The following is a 15,027-nucleotide window of genomic DNA, read 5'->3' on the forward strand; positions in this document are numbered from 1 at the left end:
TGCAACTATGAAAAATTTGAGTAGAACTAACCTAAGAATTGAAAACCATTCATATGTGGCCTTCCCTTTCTTACCTCACCCATGTGAGTTTTCATTGCGTGTTTGATCCTTCCTGAGACTGTGCACGAGAAAAATCAAGACTACCAGAGTGCTCCTTCTGGAAGAACTATACTTGTTTTAGGCAGAAGCCACTCTGCATTCTGACTAAGTCCACTACATTTTGTTTTGTGTTGACACATGAAATTATCATGCAACCTTTTTCTTTATTAACCAAAAGTCCAAAGAGGGATTTATTAGAATAAACATACAATAGCCTTGTGTATTTGGTGAACACCAGCTCTATGAATGAGAAGACCATATCTCATATCACTCGAGAAGTAGTTAGTTTGTTTCTGAAATGGGGGAAAGACAATAGCTGTTTGTTCTTATTCAAGCTGAATATATGCTCATATTTTAGTACTGCTTTAATCCCAAAGTCTCCAGGTTACCTCTAATAAGACTACTTTTAGAGAGCAATATTATGTAGCATAAGCAAGGATATCAGAATCCAACTCAGAAGAGCAAAGCAAAGCTGTTTTCTTAAGCCAATGGAAGAGATGGGAACTATATTGTCACATCAATGTTGCAAGCCTGGTGTTCACATTTATCTGGTTAATGGAATTCAGGTTGATGTAACAAGTATACCAATAAAAATAACATGCATGAAACCCACAGACTTTTTCTCAAACGACCATTGTGAAATTTCAATGTGCATTTCAGTGTTCAGGAAATCCAGAGTAAAAGTTATTTGCTTTTAGAAGTCTTTGACTAAAGCATGGCAATGCTGTGACTATAACATAAAATTTTCTTATATAAAAGCACTAAGAGTCAAAAGCTGGTATGGGAAATGAGGTAATTATGACCTCTGAAAGGAGAAGGACGTTTTTTGTTAATGAAGGTAAAGAATGAGTGGATAGTATACTAGTAGGAGTTTTTAAGAGAATGAAAATAATTTTTGTACTATGTAAATAGCTTTTTGGATGTAAATGATGGAGAGGCATAGGCTGTTGCCAGTCTTCTATGAATAGAAATATGATTTGATAACATAATAACATACTTACTTTTCCTTTCCTAAAGGTACATTACAAATGATCTAAAATTATTTATGTTTGCTTTAAATAGTGGCTAGACTTCAAATGAACCCTAGATAAGTGAGGGTTCATTTGAAATTTTGAAGATAGGGCTGCATAGAGTATTTTTCATAAGTAAGATCACATATAATGCTTGAAAGTGCAAAGAAAGTGCAAATGAAAGCAAATCATAGTCAGAAAGCAAAGGTAGTATCAGTGACTTCTGAAGCTTTGCAGATGTTCTGCCAGCTTTTGGGAGCTATTCTTTAAGGTCTCCAAAAGTTTTATACCCTTCATGTTGGTATGCTAGGGTTTATGGTCACGTAACTGTGCAGAATTATGAAAGATTTGTGACTTGTGTTTAGAAGGTGTAATTTTGTTTAGAGGATGTAATTTTGTTTTGCTCATTGCTCTCATCAACAACCCTCACCAACGTTTTTTACTCTTCAAATTCTGAAGAGTTCAAATACCTGCCAAATCATTTTCCTGGCAAGCATTGTGATTCCACTAGGCTATAAGATGGTCAAACTGGGGCTCAGACAGAAATCTGCTTAGGCAAAACAGAAGCAGTCTGTTTTCTGAATCCTGTAACCCCAAATCTGCCAATCTAATATTACGCATTGTTCCTGAACACTCAGATACTACAGTGCTTCAGATAAATCTATAATCAATTGCAAAGATAAAGATGTAATTCTGTGTAGTTATATATTGTATTGTTCTGACTTTACTCAGGTTAAAATAAATAGCATTGGGAATATATACAAGATAAGAATTAAACTTGATGGATTACCAAATGAACAACCTGAGTGGAACTTAAAAAGGGTGAGATTTATATGGTGATTTTGTTCCCATTTTATTAATTTTTATAGGAACTGAAGGCTCATCTTTTGCTAAAGACATAGCTTCATGAATCAATAAATGCTGATTGGGATAAGTTCTTAATTGCTTTGCGCTCTTAGATTGCTTTAGAGATGACAAAAACACTGATACAGTTCATCTCCTAAGGGATGGAAAATGCAGGATTATTTTGCAATTATTTCTAATTACTGCAGACAGCAATTTTATGGTATTGATGTGTTTGACCAAATTTTGCTTTCTGAAAGTTTGCCATACTCTTCAGTGTTTCTGTACTCTTCAGTGTGTGTTAGGGAGATTCTAGCTATAAATTCCAGCTATAAATTCTAGCTCTAAAAAATTGAAAATGAAGGAGCAGCAATCATTTTCTGGTAAGTGCGTGCAAGGAATGAACAAAATTTGCTGAAAGGTAGGCTAAGCAAGTTATAATGGGCCCCACTATTCCTCACAATTATGAACATTTTCATGGAAAAAGAAGATGCTGGTTTTTTTCAATTCAGTGAATTAATTATTTTTCTTTGCTTTGTTTTAACTCTGTTTTTCTCATGATATTGAGGGCTGCCCACCAGATTATTCTAAATCCTTGCTAACACTAACACCCATGTAAAATTTATTTCAGAACCAGAAAAAAAACTTTTTCGTCTCTTATGTTGAATTTATAAAGGACACAAGTTTATTCTTTTTCAGTAATCTTAAAAAGCTTGATTTGGACAATCAGAATTAGGCAACAACAGATTTTTACATTAACCCAGAGGTCTTAACTGAGACTGTAGTAAAACTGAATGTAAGTATAAATATTTTAGTTGCTGAAATGATTGCAGGAATCCCACTTTCCAGCCTGGTAGTTATAAAATATTTCTTTAACATCTTGTTCCAAATTTCATGGGGTAACCCTGGGATTTCAAACAGTTCTTTTCACACCAAGAAATAAACTGTGTTGAAAGCTGTGTTTTTCTGAAAAAGAAGTTAATCTATGCAATTGTTATGAAACAGCAGGGGGGGCTCTGCCAATAAATATTAGAGATTAGGAATCCGTGCTGCCAATGTATTTCACATTCGAATAAATACATGCTATGTTGTTAAAAGCAGTGTTAATTTTACTTTAAATAATATTTTATTGGAAAAGTGAGATAAAGACATCTATTGCCCTGATTCTCTAAGTGCTAGAATTTGGATATGAGCACTAGTTTTCATAATTTTGTTTGCAAGGCTTATGCATATTATATGCACACTCAGAAACACAACTGCAGAAGGATAATTTTTGATTTCCTTTTACTAGTCAAGACCTCTGGAAAACCCCTGTAGTAAGTGTTGTAATTCAAGACCAACAAAAACTGTTTTCATAAAAGAGAATAAAGAGTTCTGTAATTATAGGAAACAAGTAAGGCAGCTATCTTACTGTACAGCAGCAACTAACTTGAGAATTTGAATTCTAACCATCTCAAGAGGAATATAGAGATGGTGGTGGTACACATGTTGTCTTTTGTTCTGCTGTAGAAGAGCGAAAGACAATACAAATTGATTTAAGGTTTCAATGTACCTTCTACTTGCCAAAGTTCAGAAGGATGTAGATGATGAGTTTCATCCTGTTTTCACTCTGAAATAAAAAATGTGTGTCCATCTTTCCACATCTTCCAAAAGCTCAGTCTCATGTAACAGCAGCTACCAGAAGGTTTTCAGTCTTCAGTCCTCCAGGCAGTGTTACATAGAGGTGGTTTACCGATGGAAGCCAGACTTGGTGGTATTTCTAATGGCAAACCACAAATTTCAACTACAGATTTGTTTGTTGCATAGTAGTGGCCAAAATAAAAATATTTTCATACTGCAATTTTGTATGTCGCTTTTACTGATTGTGTTACTGTTTTCTGAGATAGAAAAAATATACAAAAATATGTTTTGTTGTTGAAAAGCAAAGCACTGGAAAGAGAGAACTGAGTCATAGCTGGAATTGCTTCTCCTTCAGGTGATACTGCAACATCTAAAGAGCAAGAAAGCACTGAATTTTCCAGCAAACACGTGGTTATCAAAGAATAGTGATGATCGAGAATTTCTCTGTGAACTTCCAGTAGTTGAAGCTGGAAAACCTATCTATCCAAGTATGTGTGTTCCATTACATATGTATTGGCTGCCTGGTTTGCAGTATTAGTACCAACTGAATTGTGGTCCTAGCAATCTTAAAAGCAAATAGTTTGACTGATTTCTGGAGAGTGTCTTCCAGAAAATTAATTGCAAATTAGACTTACTGTCATTGTTATCATTAAGCTATAATAGTGAGTAAAATGAATTGTGATTACACGTGGATACAAAAATGCTGCTAGCAAGGATTTTCTTGCTAATTTCTAAGCCTGTGAGAGACTTTTCTCTCTCACAGAAGAGGTAGCAGAGTTATGTAAACAACCAAACACCTGCAGCCTTGAAAAGTCTTGTTTATGGTATAGTAGAAAAACATTTTTACAATGGATGTTTTAGGATTTTAGCCAATCACCCCAAGGGGTGGCTGATCCTTTGTCCAATCAGACTATGAAGAAAAAAGTCTATAAAAGAGTTTGTAAAATAATTCAATCAATCAATCTTGCTGCACAATTCCTGCCTGCTGGATCTTCTCTCCTTCTCCTCCCTACGGCTGCGGGACGAGGTGATATACCCTAGGGCTTAGGGCTGCGGTAATAATTACATATAACTTGCATTTTCTTCTTTTGGTTATTTTTGGAAGTTGTTTTATACCATGTTTATGTCCACACTGGTGAAGTGGAGCAAGCAGATAGAGATTCTGCAGTTTATTTATGTATCTATGGAAAAAGAGGAGATTCTGGTCTAAGATTTCTGCATAAAACTGGTACACCAGGGACATTTCAGAGAGGAATGGTAAGTATGAAAGACAATTTGCTTAGCCATATGAATATAATTAAGTATATACAGGTTCCTAATAATAATAAGAAAACCAAACCACAGAAGTTTAGATAAATAACTTTTAAGAACTAAGGAAAATAGTCTTCTACTGATGCAGGAATTAATTGAGTGAAAACATAGGCAGGAAAAGGGGAAGAAAAATTATTTGAGGGCCCTGCCCTCAGATGATGAGAAGCACTGCCTATGAATTCAAAACATATCCTTTCAAAATATGATGAATTACAGCTGGCTCCAAATAAGTGTACAGAAATTGTTCCATGATTTCACATATCTGTTATGTATTTCTTTTAATGTGTAATAGTAAAGTATTGTGACTAATACAAGAGAGACTTAAAGTAATTTTTCTTTCAATTTATTACCTCCTCTCTCTTTCATAAGTAAAATATACATAATCCTGATTTTCTGCAGTATGGTTGAATTTCAGGAACTACTGAATTTAGTGTTAACTCTGCCACTGGCCTTCTTGTGACCTTCTATCGAGCCTGTTTCTTCCTTTGTGATCTGTTGAGGATTAACACTTGTATGTATAACCAGTGGTATCAAGCTGCTAGTGGAACAGTTAATTCCAAAATAAGCAGTATCTAAAATGCTGAAAATAACCATAACCAACTGGGAAACTTTAAATGTATCTATATTATTTTAAAATATATATTTTTTTCTATTACTAATGTATGAGAGATAAAGTTCTATTCAAATGAAAATTCAGAATTTAAGTGGAATTTTCTAGGGGGCATTATTCTAACCAGATTGATATTAAATTCAGCGTATTATTTATACAGGGACTAAGGGGAATGGTTCAAAGTGCACTTTGTTATGGAAATGGGTGAATAAAACAGTGGATTGTTTGGACTAGCAGAGCAGGGACTGGGACATATCGTTTTATGGCAGAGGTAGTGGAATGCTGGCTCGAACAACTTGATTTCATCCCTGCCACAGATATTCTGCATTATATTGGGCAAATTGGTTAAAATAAAACTTTCCTGAGTGACCACTTTTTTCATGCTTATGTGTTGCTGCATAACCAGTTTATCTTTTCTGAACAACCATAGTTGTAATTGAGTTTAAGTAGAATTCTGCTCTGCACCTAATAAGATCTTTGAAATGCTAAGTATGCCAGTAAATTAACCCCTCTGTTTCTCAGTTGAGCACCCACACCACTTTGCATCTTTGACAGCTTTTGGCAGTAAACTCTGTGCTTTAACTGTGTAGTAAATTGAAAAATGCAGATGGCCTTTCAAAAAAGAGATTAAGCAGTTGCAGAAAACCAGGGTGCTGTGGAAGAAGTGCAAAGGTGAAGTCACTGGGGAAATCAGTTCTATTTCACTGAGCTCTTCGGGTGCTTGCAGTAAATAATGCATAGAGTCATAAAGATAATGAAGATAAAAAGAGATACTGAAAATCTGCCATCCTCCTGAGCACACTTTGAGGCAGGAATCTTTCAGGGAGACTAGCTTGTGATCATATATTATCTATACACAAGGGATAAGTAATCTTGCACAGGCAGTCTCCATTCTGCCATTTGCTGGGGACTGAGAACTTTACAGATATGAATTTTCCAGTGTATTTCTTTCCTTCATTTTCTTTTTACTGAGCAGAATGATCTGGACCATTACATTTAGAGGCAGAAAGCTCTATGCTCTCTACTGTGACAGAAAATTATCAACCTGAACCTGATCAGCTTCACGCTCCTATGAAAAAAATCTTTTCCAACTATAAGCACAAGCCTAAATGAATAACAAGGGGAAAATGGCATGTCAGGTTTCAGTTTCTTTCAGTAGAATAAAATGTAAGTAGAGGAGGTGAAACAAAAAAGAGCAAATGATCAGAAGGTCTGTTTTAAAATAATATCAACAAAGGAAATAACAGCTTTAACTCTTTCTTACCTAGAGAAGATTAATGTAAATGACAAGGTATAGAAAAAAAAAATGATGGGTTGTGTGCAGCATTTTGCATGATGGCTGTAAAAGCCTAATTTATTTGGGATTATTACTCCATCCTGATTTTGGTTGTGCTTTCTTACTTACTCTGACACATCATCAAAAGACATTTAACTCTTGAGATCCAAACTCTTTGAATACAGTCCAGCTGTCATTAAAACCAATTGAAATCTTTGTACATTGTGGGAGTTGATCGGGCTTTTAACACACTTCATTTTTTGGACTGCCTTAGTGGTGGCAAATTGCACAGTGCTGTCTCCTCTGTTTTCCAGGTCAGTGTTTTTGAAATGGAAGCTTTATCTCTTGGGAAGCTGCAGAAGGTGCTGTTGCACTGTGAGGCCAATACCTAGTCCCAGCGTTGGTACTGTGATAAAGTCATTGTCAGAGAAGCTGAGAGCAACTCAGAATATGTTTTCAATTGTGAAAGGTGTAGTTTTTACAACAATATTTTAAAATATTCTTCAATATGTATCACTAAAAGTATTATGTCAATCAATTTACTAAATGTGAGTTTTTCAGGCAAAGACATGCTTGGATTATTTTGAAGTTTCATAAAATCCACAAAATGTTTTTTTCCAGATCAGACTGCTTGAATTAATGTCCTGTATGGTCCAGAGCAAAGGTTAAACACTTATATTGAGTCTGTGCTACTAGATTTTAAAGTACAGCCTTATCTGACAGGATCAGTGCTGTAAGTGTGATTTACCTTTCAGGAAGGAAAGATAAAGCACCCAAAATATTCTAAATTAAGTGTGTTTCTAAATGGGAAAGAAAACAGATTTTCCATCCAGAAGTAGCATTCACTTTCTTTACAGCATGGCTAGAGAGACAAATATGAAGCCCAGAACTACTTCATCATTGTTCCATTTAAGTTATTAAATGAGCAACTTAAAAGTCAGTTGATAAATACTGCATTTTGCATATTTAGAAAAATATGGTAACCCCACATTTGGAATTTCCAGTCTGCAGTCTATCTCATGGGTATGTGCACGATTCAAATGAAATAAAGAAAGTGAAGAGAAACAATATGACTTTGTGACAAGGCACTGGAATAAATAATATTTTATTAATAATATTTAATAAATGCAGGTTGCCTAGTTATTTTTCTGGATTTTAACAAATTTTTTACCTAACCTTGAACAGTTCCTTGCAATTCTTGATGTCACATCCTCAAAAACAGAAATAAGGGTGTTTTCTCACCTTGATCAAAATCTCTAAAACTGAGGTTTTCTTCAATCTGTAGCAAGTTTATAAATAGTAGCATAATACTGAGGATTTCTCTGGGTAGATTTGGATGCAGACCAGCTGTGTTTGCTAGCTGTAGTTGCTACCTTTCTAAAATTATAGGTGGAATTTACAGTGTGTCATAGCTAGATCTAGTGAGTTACGTGGCTTAGGAGTGATGAATGGCAGGGCACTTTGTTGTATTAATTCTGTGATAATTAACACCAGATGTGGATCATAAAAATTTATTCTGTGATAGAGAGTGTTAAAAAGAAGCAAGAGTTTCTTTTTTAATGTCTAAATTCTCCACAAGGAAACCCTTCCATTGGAAAGGGATTAAAATAAGTCAGTGGTGGGGATCAGGTGGAGCTTCCATGTTGGCCAAAACGTACCTGTACTCTATTCAGGGAGGGAGAAGGTTTTTGCTCTTCAGAAATCTAATTCAGTAATCTTCAACCTCACATTTATTTTATTTTACATAGATATTTTCTGATCCAGGACACGAAAAAAGCTCTGTCTTTGTTCTCATTTAACCGAGGGAACATAAGCATTTTATCTCTCTTAAAAACCTGATATTAGTTTCTGATCATCTAACAGCTTTTACTTGATTTCAATTATACAGTATTTACTAGTATTTACTGATACCTTTAAGCATTTGAGTTTTCAGAAGATACCTCTGCCATCAGTGTATAGCAGAAGTGATAGAAATAAGTAGTTGTCTAGTAAGACATAATTTGTTTCTTAGGGATTAGCTCTTATATGAATTGGCCAACTAATATTTTCAAGACAAAAAATAAGGAACCTTTGTAAATTGCTCTGGACTTTTCTTGTCCAGCTTATACTGGAATCCCAGCAGGCTTCATAGGAGACTGAATGATTTAGGTCATTCCTATAGAGTCCATGGAAGTGGACTGAGGAAATAAAAAACAACGGCCCAGAAGATTGCTCCATCTCTTTTCTGGAAAAAAGAGCCGATTTTTTTACCAAGCAAGAGGAAACAAAAGCTGTTGGTAATCCATGTTCTGAATGAAAAGCTTTCAAAATGATACATAGCCTAGGGTAACATGACTAAGACACCTAACATATGTTTGTCTTGATTTGTCCCTTTTTAGACTCATCGAGCTGCCCTCAATTAATAGGAGGAATAAGAAAGAGCAATATTGGTTCCATCTTTGTTTTTAACACTGAACTGTGATTTTAAGAAATATCGCAATAGATATGTACCAATTATACTTACCTCTCAATCCATAGTACTGAAAAAATGTTCTGTGCTATAATCTTCTGTTTAGCTGTAGAAACAAGTACAGTAGTGCCACATGAGTCTCTTAATCTCATACATAGCTCTTATTTTTGCACAAAAGATGTTCTTGGTTGAATCAAATAATTTCTACTTTAACATAAATCAAATAACTAAAATTTTAGGAGTAGAGACCCTTTGCTGTTAGGTGTATTCAGTATGAAAATCAGATATGGATCATTCAGTTATATGGTAATATAAATAAAAATTGATCCCTACCTGCTTTCTTATTTTCTTTCTTATTCTTAGGTGGTTTCCATTTATGTCCCAGGGTATAATCCATTCAGAAATTGAGCTGTACTCTCAAGGTAAGATTTATTGTAACTTTATGGAAGTAAGAACAGGAATTAGTAATTCTTTTTCTCTGAAGAAATCTGGGCAGATTTTACACTGTTAATATCAGAGTTAACAATTTTGCAGCTTTCTTTGTAATATTTCTGAGAGAACACAACTTATATAACTGCTATAGGTGATAGTGAGAAAGTAATGAGGGAATTAATGAGAAAGAGTTTTCTCATGTTGGCTAGAAAAACTAGCCAAAACTTTTTGATCTCTTCTTTCAAACCTTTTCTGTAATGTTAAAGGATAAATCCTTCATTATTGATTTTTTTTTTTTTTTGGCAGAGTTTAAAAAAATCAACAGCTGAAAATGCAAGAAGCAAACGGTAAAGGCTGCTCTTGTTTTTTGATTTTAATGAAGACTGTTTCTGTTTCAGAACTAATTGCTTTACACATTTGTTGCCATTTGTATTTATTTTAAAGCATTAATTATAGGAAACTATTTGAATATTTCAGTAAACTCTGAACTTTGTATTTTAATTTAAACAAAAAATAACTTTGTTTATGCTTTCTTTTTATTCTATTGTTTTTCTTTCCACAATGTTACTTTTATTTCTACTTCTTTGAAAAATTACTATTATTCTGGTACTTATTGGTGATCTATCTTAATTTCAGTTTTTTATAGTTAACATTTTAAGACATAACTGTTTTTCCTGGCCTGTATATGTTCTCAACAATAGTTTTTCATTTTCTGTTTTACTTGTGATTTCGTATTTGTTCAGGTTGACTTTTCTGTCCTTGCAACCAGAGCAGATTAAATTAAATTTCTTAATAATATATTAGAATTTCTCAGCTGTGAGAAGTGCTTCATGCTGTAGGTTGAACGCTGATCTAAAAGGCATTGTGACAAAGTTTGAAAACGTTTATTCAAAATTTGGTTTATCTATCAAAATATCCATGAAGACCCAAATCCTTGTCCTAAACCTTGTTCCTAAATTTTTTGCCCAGTTATTTTACAAATTATATTGGAATCCACCCTGTAATAGGCTTTATCTTGAATCATAAGTATCTTTGTCCTTCTTCCTTCCTTCCTTTTTCCAACAGGGAGTAATTTGCTCTCTGTTCATCACTCTTTGTGCTTTAGCTGTTCTGCACACCTCACTTTTGCATGGCCTGCTCTGAGAGATCCTGCTTTCCATAACTCAAATTGGGCTCCATAATCCCTTCTGCACCTACAGCTGGGTCTCTGGGCTGTGTCATTTAAGCTGTGCAAAGGTCTCAATCAGAGGCAGCTAAAAGCTTATGCAACAAATAGGCTCTTGTTTGGGGCACTTGGTAGACATGGATCAGTGGGAAGGAGACTTGAAATTGTATATCCTGCACCCAGAGGGACTGCTTCAATTCCTGGTTTAGTGGTTGATCTGAGAGTTTGTTCACTTACTTTTTTCCCATGAGCTTTAAAATATATCTCATTTTCATTCTATTTGACTTTATGTTGTTAACAGAATTATTTTTCTAGGAAGTAGAACTGTAATATTTCTCACGATCTAGGAAAAAAAAAAAAAGATGTCTAGAAAGTCATCTGTGGCAATATACCACTATCTGATGTCCCCAGGGATGTACCTGGTGTTAGCTTGCACCTTTCCTCTATGCATGCTAAATGAAAGTCATGTCATAACACATTTATCTGTATTCTTTTCCCCTCAAAGTGTGGTTTTTTCAGTCATTAAAGAACTATTCGTACTCTACCTCATCAGAACAACCCCAGCTTTTTATGCCAACAAGAATTATGTTTTTGTAATACTTACTGTTTCCCTTTTCTATTTGGAAGCATGCAATGCAATGCAATGAGGATTTCTGGCATCAAAGAGATTAGAAATTTAAGGATTCTTTTCCTATACCCACATTGTCCTTCAAACACAAGTCCTTTCTAATCCAGAAAAAAGGAACAAGCCTCAAAGTCAATATAGAGGAGTTCAAAACAAAACTCTATATTAGAGTTCTTAATCATGTTTTTGGGGAAGTTTGATTCCCTATTTTACCTTCAGAGGAGTAGTTGTGTTCAAAATAATTTACAGATACTAAGCTTATCCTTGGGAGGTAGGAGCTGAACTAGCTAGAAAAAAAAAAAGCCTCAAGAGTAGCAATTGTATCATTTCAGAACCCTGTTGATTGACAAAAGACAAACTTTAAGAGGGTTATACAATAGAAAGGGCCATCAAAAACACTTGAGGCATACTTAATCAATGAATACGTCAAAAAGAAAATATATTTCACCTGATTTAAAATGAACATTTGTTTCTGAATGGTGTTTGAAATGTTAGGAAGAGTAGTGGGTCATATTTTACCCCTTGTCTGCACCATTCTTCATAAGCGCCTGTAAACAGAATTGTCCTTATTTTCCAATCAAATGGTTCAAAGGAACTTTGTTTTTAGGAATATTATATTGTTTGAAAATGGAAAAGGCTGAATTTTTTTGTAAACAAACTGTTTTTCTGTGAGGCAGAGACCCCTTGCCTTACGCTCTTTGTTTCCACTATCAGTGTAGAGAGGCTTTTAACTCTTCTAATTGATGTTTATCCTTTTGTTTTTTTGGTGCTATAGTTCTTTTACCAAGAAAGTGAGTCTATAGAGAAAGCTGTGAATATGCAGATTTTCAAAGGCACAAAATAGTTTCTCACAAGCTGGAGTCTGACAATTCTTGATGAAAATTAGATGGTTCCCTTTGTTTATAGAATTGTAGAATAGTTTGGGTTGGAAGAAATCTTTAAAAATATCTAATGCAGCCCCTGACATGAACAGGAACATCTTCCACTAGACCAGGTTGTTCAAAGCCCCATCCAGCCTGGCTTCAAGCACTTCCAGAGATGGGACATCCACAACTTCTTTGGACAATCTGTTCCAGTGTCTTACAATCCTTATCATAAAAAAATATATTCTTCATGTCTTATCTAAATCTACCCTCTTTCACTTTAAAACCACTGCCCCTTGACATATTACTACATGTCCTTGTAAGAAGTTTCTGCTTTTCTTTTAAGCCCCTTAACATATTGAAAGGCTGCCAATAAGTTCTGCCTTCCTGGAACCTTCTCTTCTCCAAGCTGAACAACAACCTTTCATCACAGGAGAGGTGCTCCAGCCCCTGATCATTTTCATGACCCTTCTCTGGGCCTGTTTCAACAGGTCCACATCCTTCTTATGCTGGGGACCCCAGAGCTGGATGCAGTACTCCAGGTGGGGTCTCATCACAGACACAGGGGGAGAATTCAATCCTTTCCCTCAGTCTGTGGGCCAGGTTTGATTGGACAGAACAAATGAGCTGTTGCTGCTTTCTGAATTCCCAGCTGTGTATTTATGTGTATTTAAAATTCTATCACCTTCCCAAACCAGACATCAGCCAGACCTCTAAAGACTTGGAAAACACGAAATCAAACTTCCTGCTCCAGTTCAATTTTTGTGGGGCAAATTACTGAGTGATAATGAGACAGGCTCAAGATAAATACTTCTGTCAGACAACAGATTTAAATCATGCAGGCATTACCAGACAGCTTTCCACTAAGAAAACTGCAGTGCACGCTATGGCATTTATTTATAAGATGACTGTGGGCTGGTATTTCATTTGTTGTTTGCCTTGAACAGAATGAATTTAAGTCGCTAAGTGGAACTTGTTTCACACAGACAAAAGCTGCAATCAATGAGGGGTGGAGAATCATACAATCTCAGCTTTACAGATGTGGAAATGCATTTTACAATTATGAATTGTTCTTCTTTAAAATCAGATTTATATTAAGCTGCTTTTGAATATTTAAATAACTTCTGTACATTGTATGGGAGCAGACATGACATTTTAGTGTCAGGGAGCTTTATATAAATTGATTTTCTAATGAGTCTAAATCTAGTTCAGAATTTTCTACAAAACCTTATTTTTTTCATGTTGATTTCAGTATGATGCCTCCATCCAGGCAAATGCAGCTCTGTTCATGTGTCACATCAACCTAAAATGAGAGGAAATTGTACTTAATTGCAATGCTTTGACATTTTTTCTGTTGCATTTCTTGGTTACACTGTTGTCATAATCCAAATTCTGGTTGTCAGTCTGTTTCTGTGTTGACCCTCAGGGTTATTGATAGAAATCTCACTAAGCCCTGTGTTCATATTTCTGGCTTTAGTGTGCTGCAAACCACCTTGATCCTTGATCCATAACTTGCTTAAGACAAGTTTGAATGATGTAGTATTTGGCCAATCCTCTGTTGCCTCTCCTGGCATCATTACCTTTTAGAAGCATTTTAGTCACTCTCCTTGGGCCAAACTACGCTTTCATTTATGTCTTTCAAGTAAACTTCTTCATATAAGTAACATTTTTAAAAGCATTTTGATTTTGGTTTTACTTTACAGAAGGAGCCTGGAAGATAACTGTACTCACTGGGGATTTTGAAACAGCTGGCACATCAGCAACAGTATCCTTTTATGCTTATGGGGAAAACAAAGCTTCTGGTCCTATTATTTTGGGATCTGGGAAACAGCAGCTGTTTAATCCCAACAGTGAAGAAATATTTAAGGTACAGTATGGCTGTTATATAAACACCAGAGAATTAAAAACATATGCAAAACAGTTTTTCTCAAAACTAGGCAATAGAGGCAATAAAAAAGACTCAAGGAAACATGTAAGGATCATTAAGTATTTCTGAGGGAGTGGCTGACTTTTACAACAGTGAGTTTTGAATCAGGAAATATGTTCAGAACTGGAGCAGGCAGACATGTCTCTCTCAGAATCTGCATCTTCTTGATGAAGAACACTTTTACACTGGTTTACACTAGTTGTTCATTTGAAGAAGTGAAACAAACTTTCTTTGCATTTATGTATTAAGATAGTCCTGGTTATGGATTGTTTTGCATATCCATCTTTGGAAGCTCCACTGTAAATTCTTCCATGAACTTTCTCAGACTTCCACTGAAGTACACTGTTGGGCGAACTTTTTCTTGGAGAAAGGAAGAGGGAAAGGGAGGATGGTGAGAGACTAGAGGTAAATCACACAGATTAAGTCAACTCATGATTTAAACCAGTGTTATCTTGCTTCTCCAAGCAAATGGAGACATTTCTCTCTAGTGACAAAATCTCTGAGATGTGCTTCAGAAACATCACATTCCTCAGGACTTCTATAAGATCCTGTAATTCCAGCCATTTCCTCTAGTTCGTGCAGTTCCTCAGGAAGGACTGTACCTGTTGCAGTAGTTAAATCTGTGATATGTCACTTAGGTTATATAATTTATGCATAATGAACAGATGATGGGGAATCAATAACAGATAGAACAGAAAGTTTCTTTTGATGCCAAAATGAGCCAGACAGAAACTTTCTAGCACAGTTTTTTTAAAAGGAAGTGTTAACTGATGCAGGGAGCTGCAAGAGATCAGTGT

General features: G+C 35.3%; 1 protein-coding gene across 1 annotated transcript in view; it reads left to right on the forward strand.

The window, feature by feature from the left end:
• RP1 (RP1 axonemal microtubule associated) overlaps nt 1-15,027 on the forward strand; it is a 158,519-nt gene that overhangs the window by 47,771 nt on the left and 95,721 nt on the right. Inside the window, 8 exon segments of the mRNA XM_032108179.1 lie at nt 1,842-1,931; nt 3,928-4,060; nt 4,678-4,829; nt 7,084-7,330; nt 9,148-9,226; nt 9,582-9,652; nt 9,959-9,997; nt 14,007-14,170. Of these exon segments, the coding sequence (XP_031964070.1) occupies nt 1,842-1,931; nt 3,928-4,060; nt 4,678-4,829; nt 7,084-7,330; nt 9,148-9,226; nt 9,582-9,652; nt 9,959-9,997; nt 14,007-14,170 (975 nt within the window).

Source organism: Corvus moneduloides, chromosome 1 (genome assembly GCF_009650955.1).
Source record: "Corvus moneduloides isolate bCorMon1 chromosome 1, bCorMon1.pri, whole genome shotgun sequence".
Classification (NCBI taxonomy): domain Eukaryota; kingdom Metazoa; phylum Chordata; class Aves; order Passeriformes; family Corvidae; genus Corvus; species Corvus moneduloides.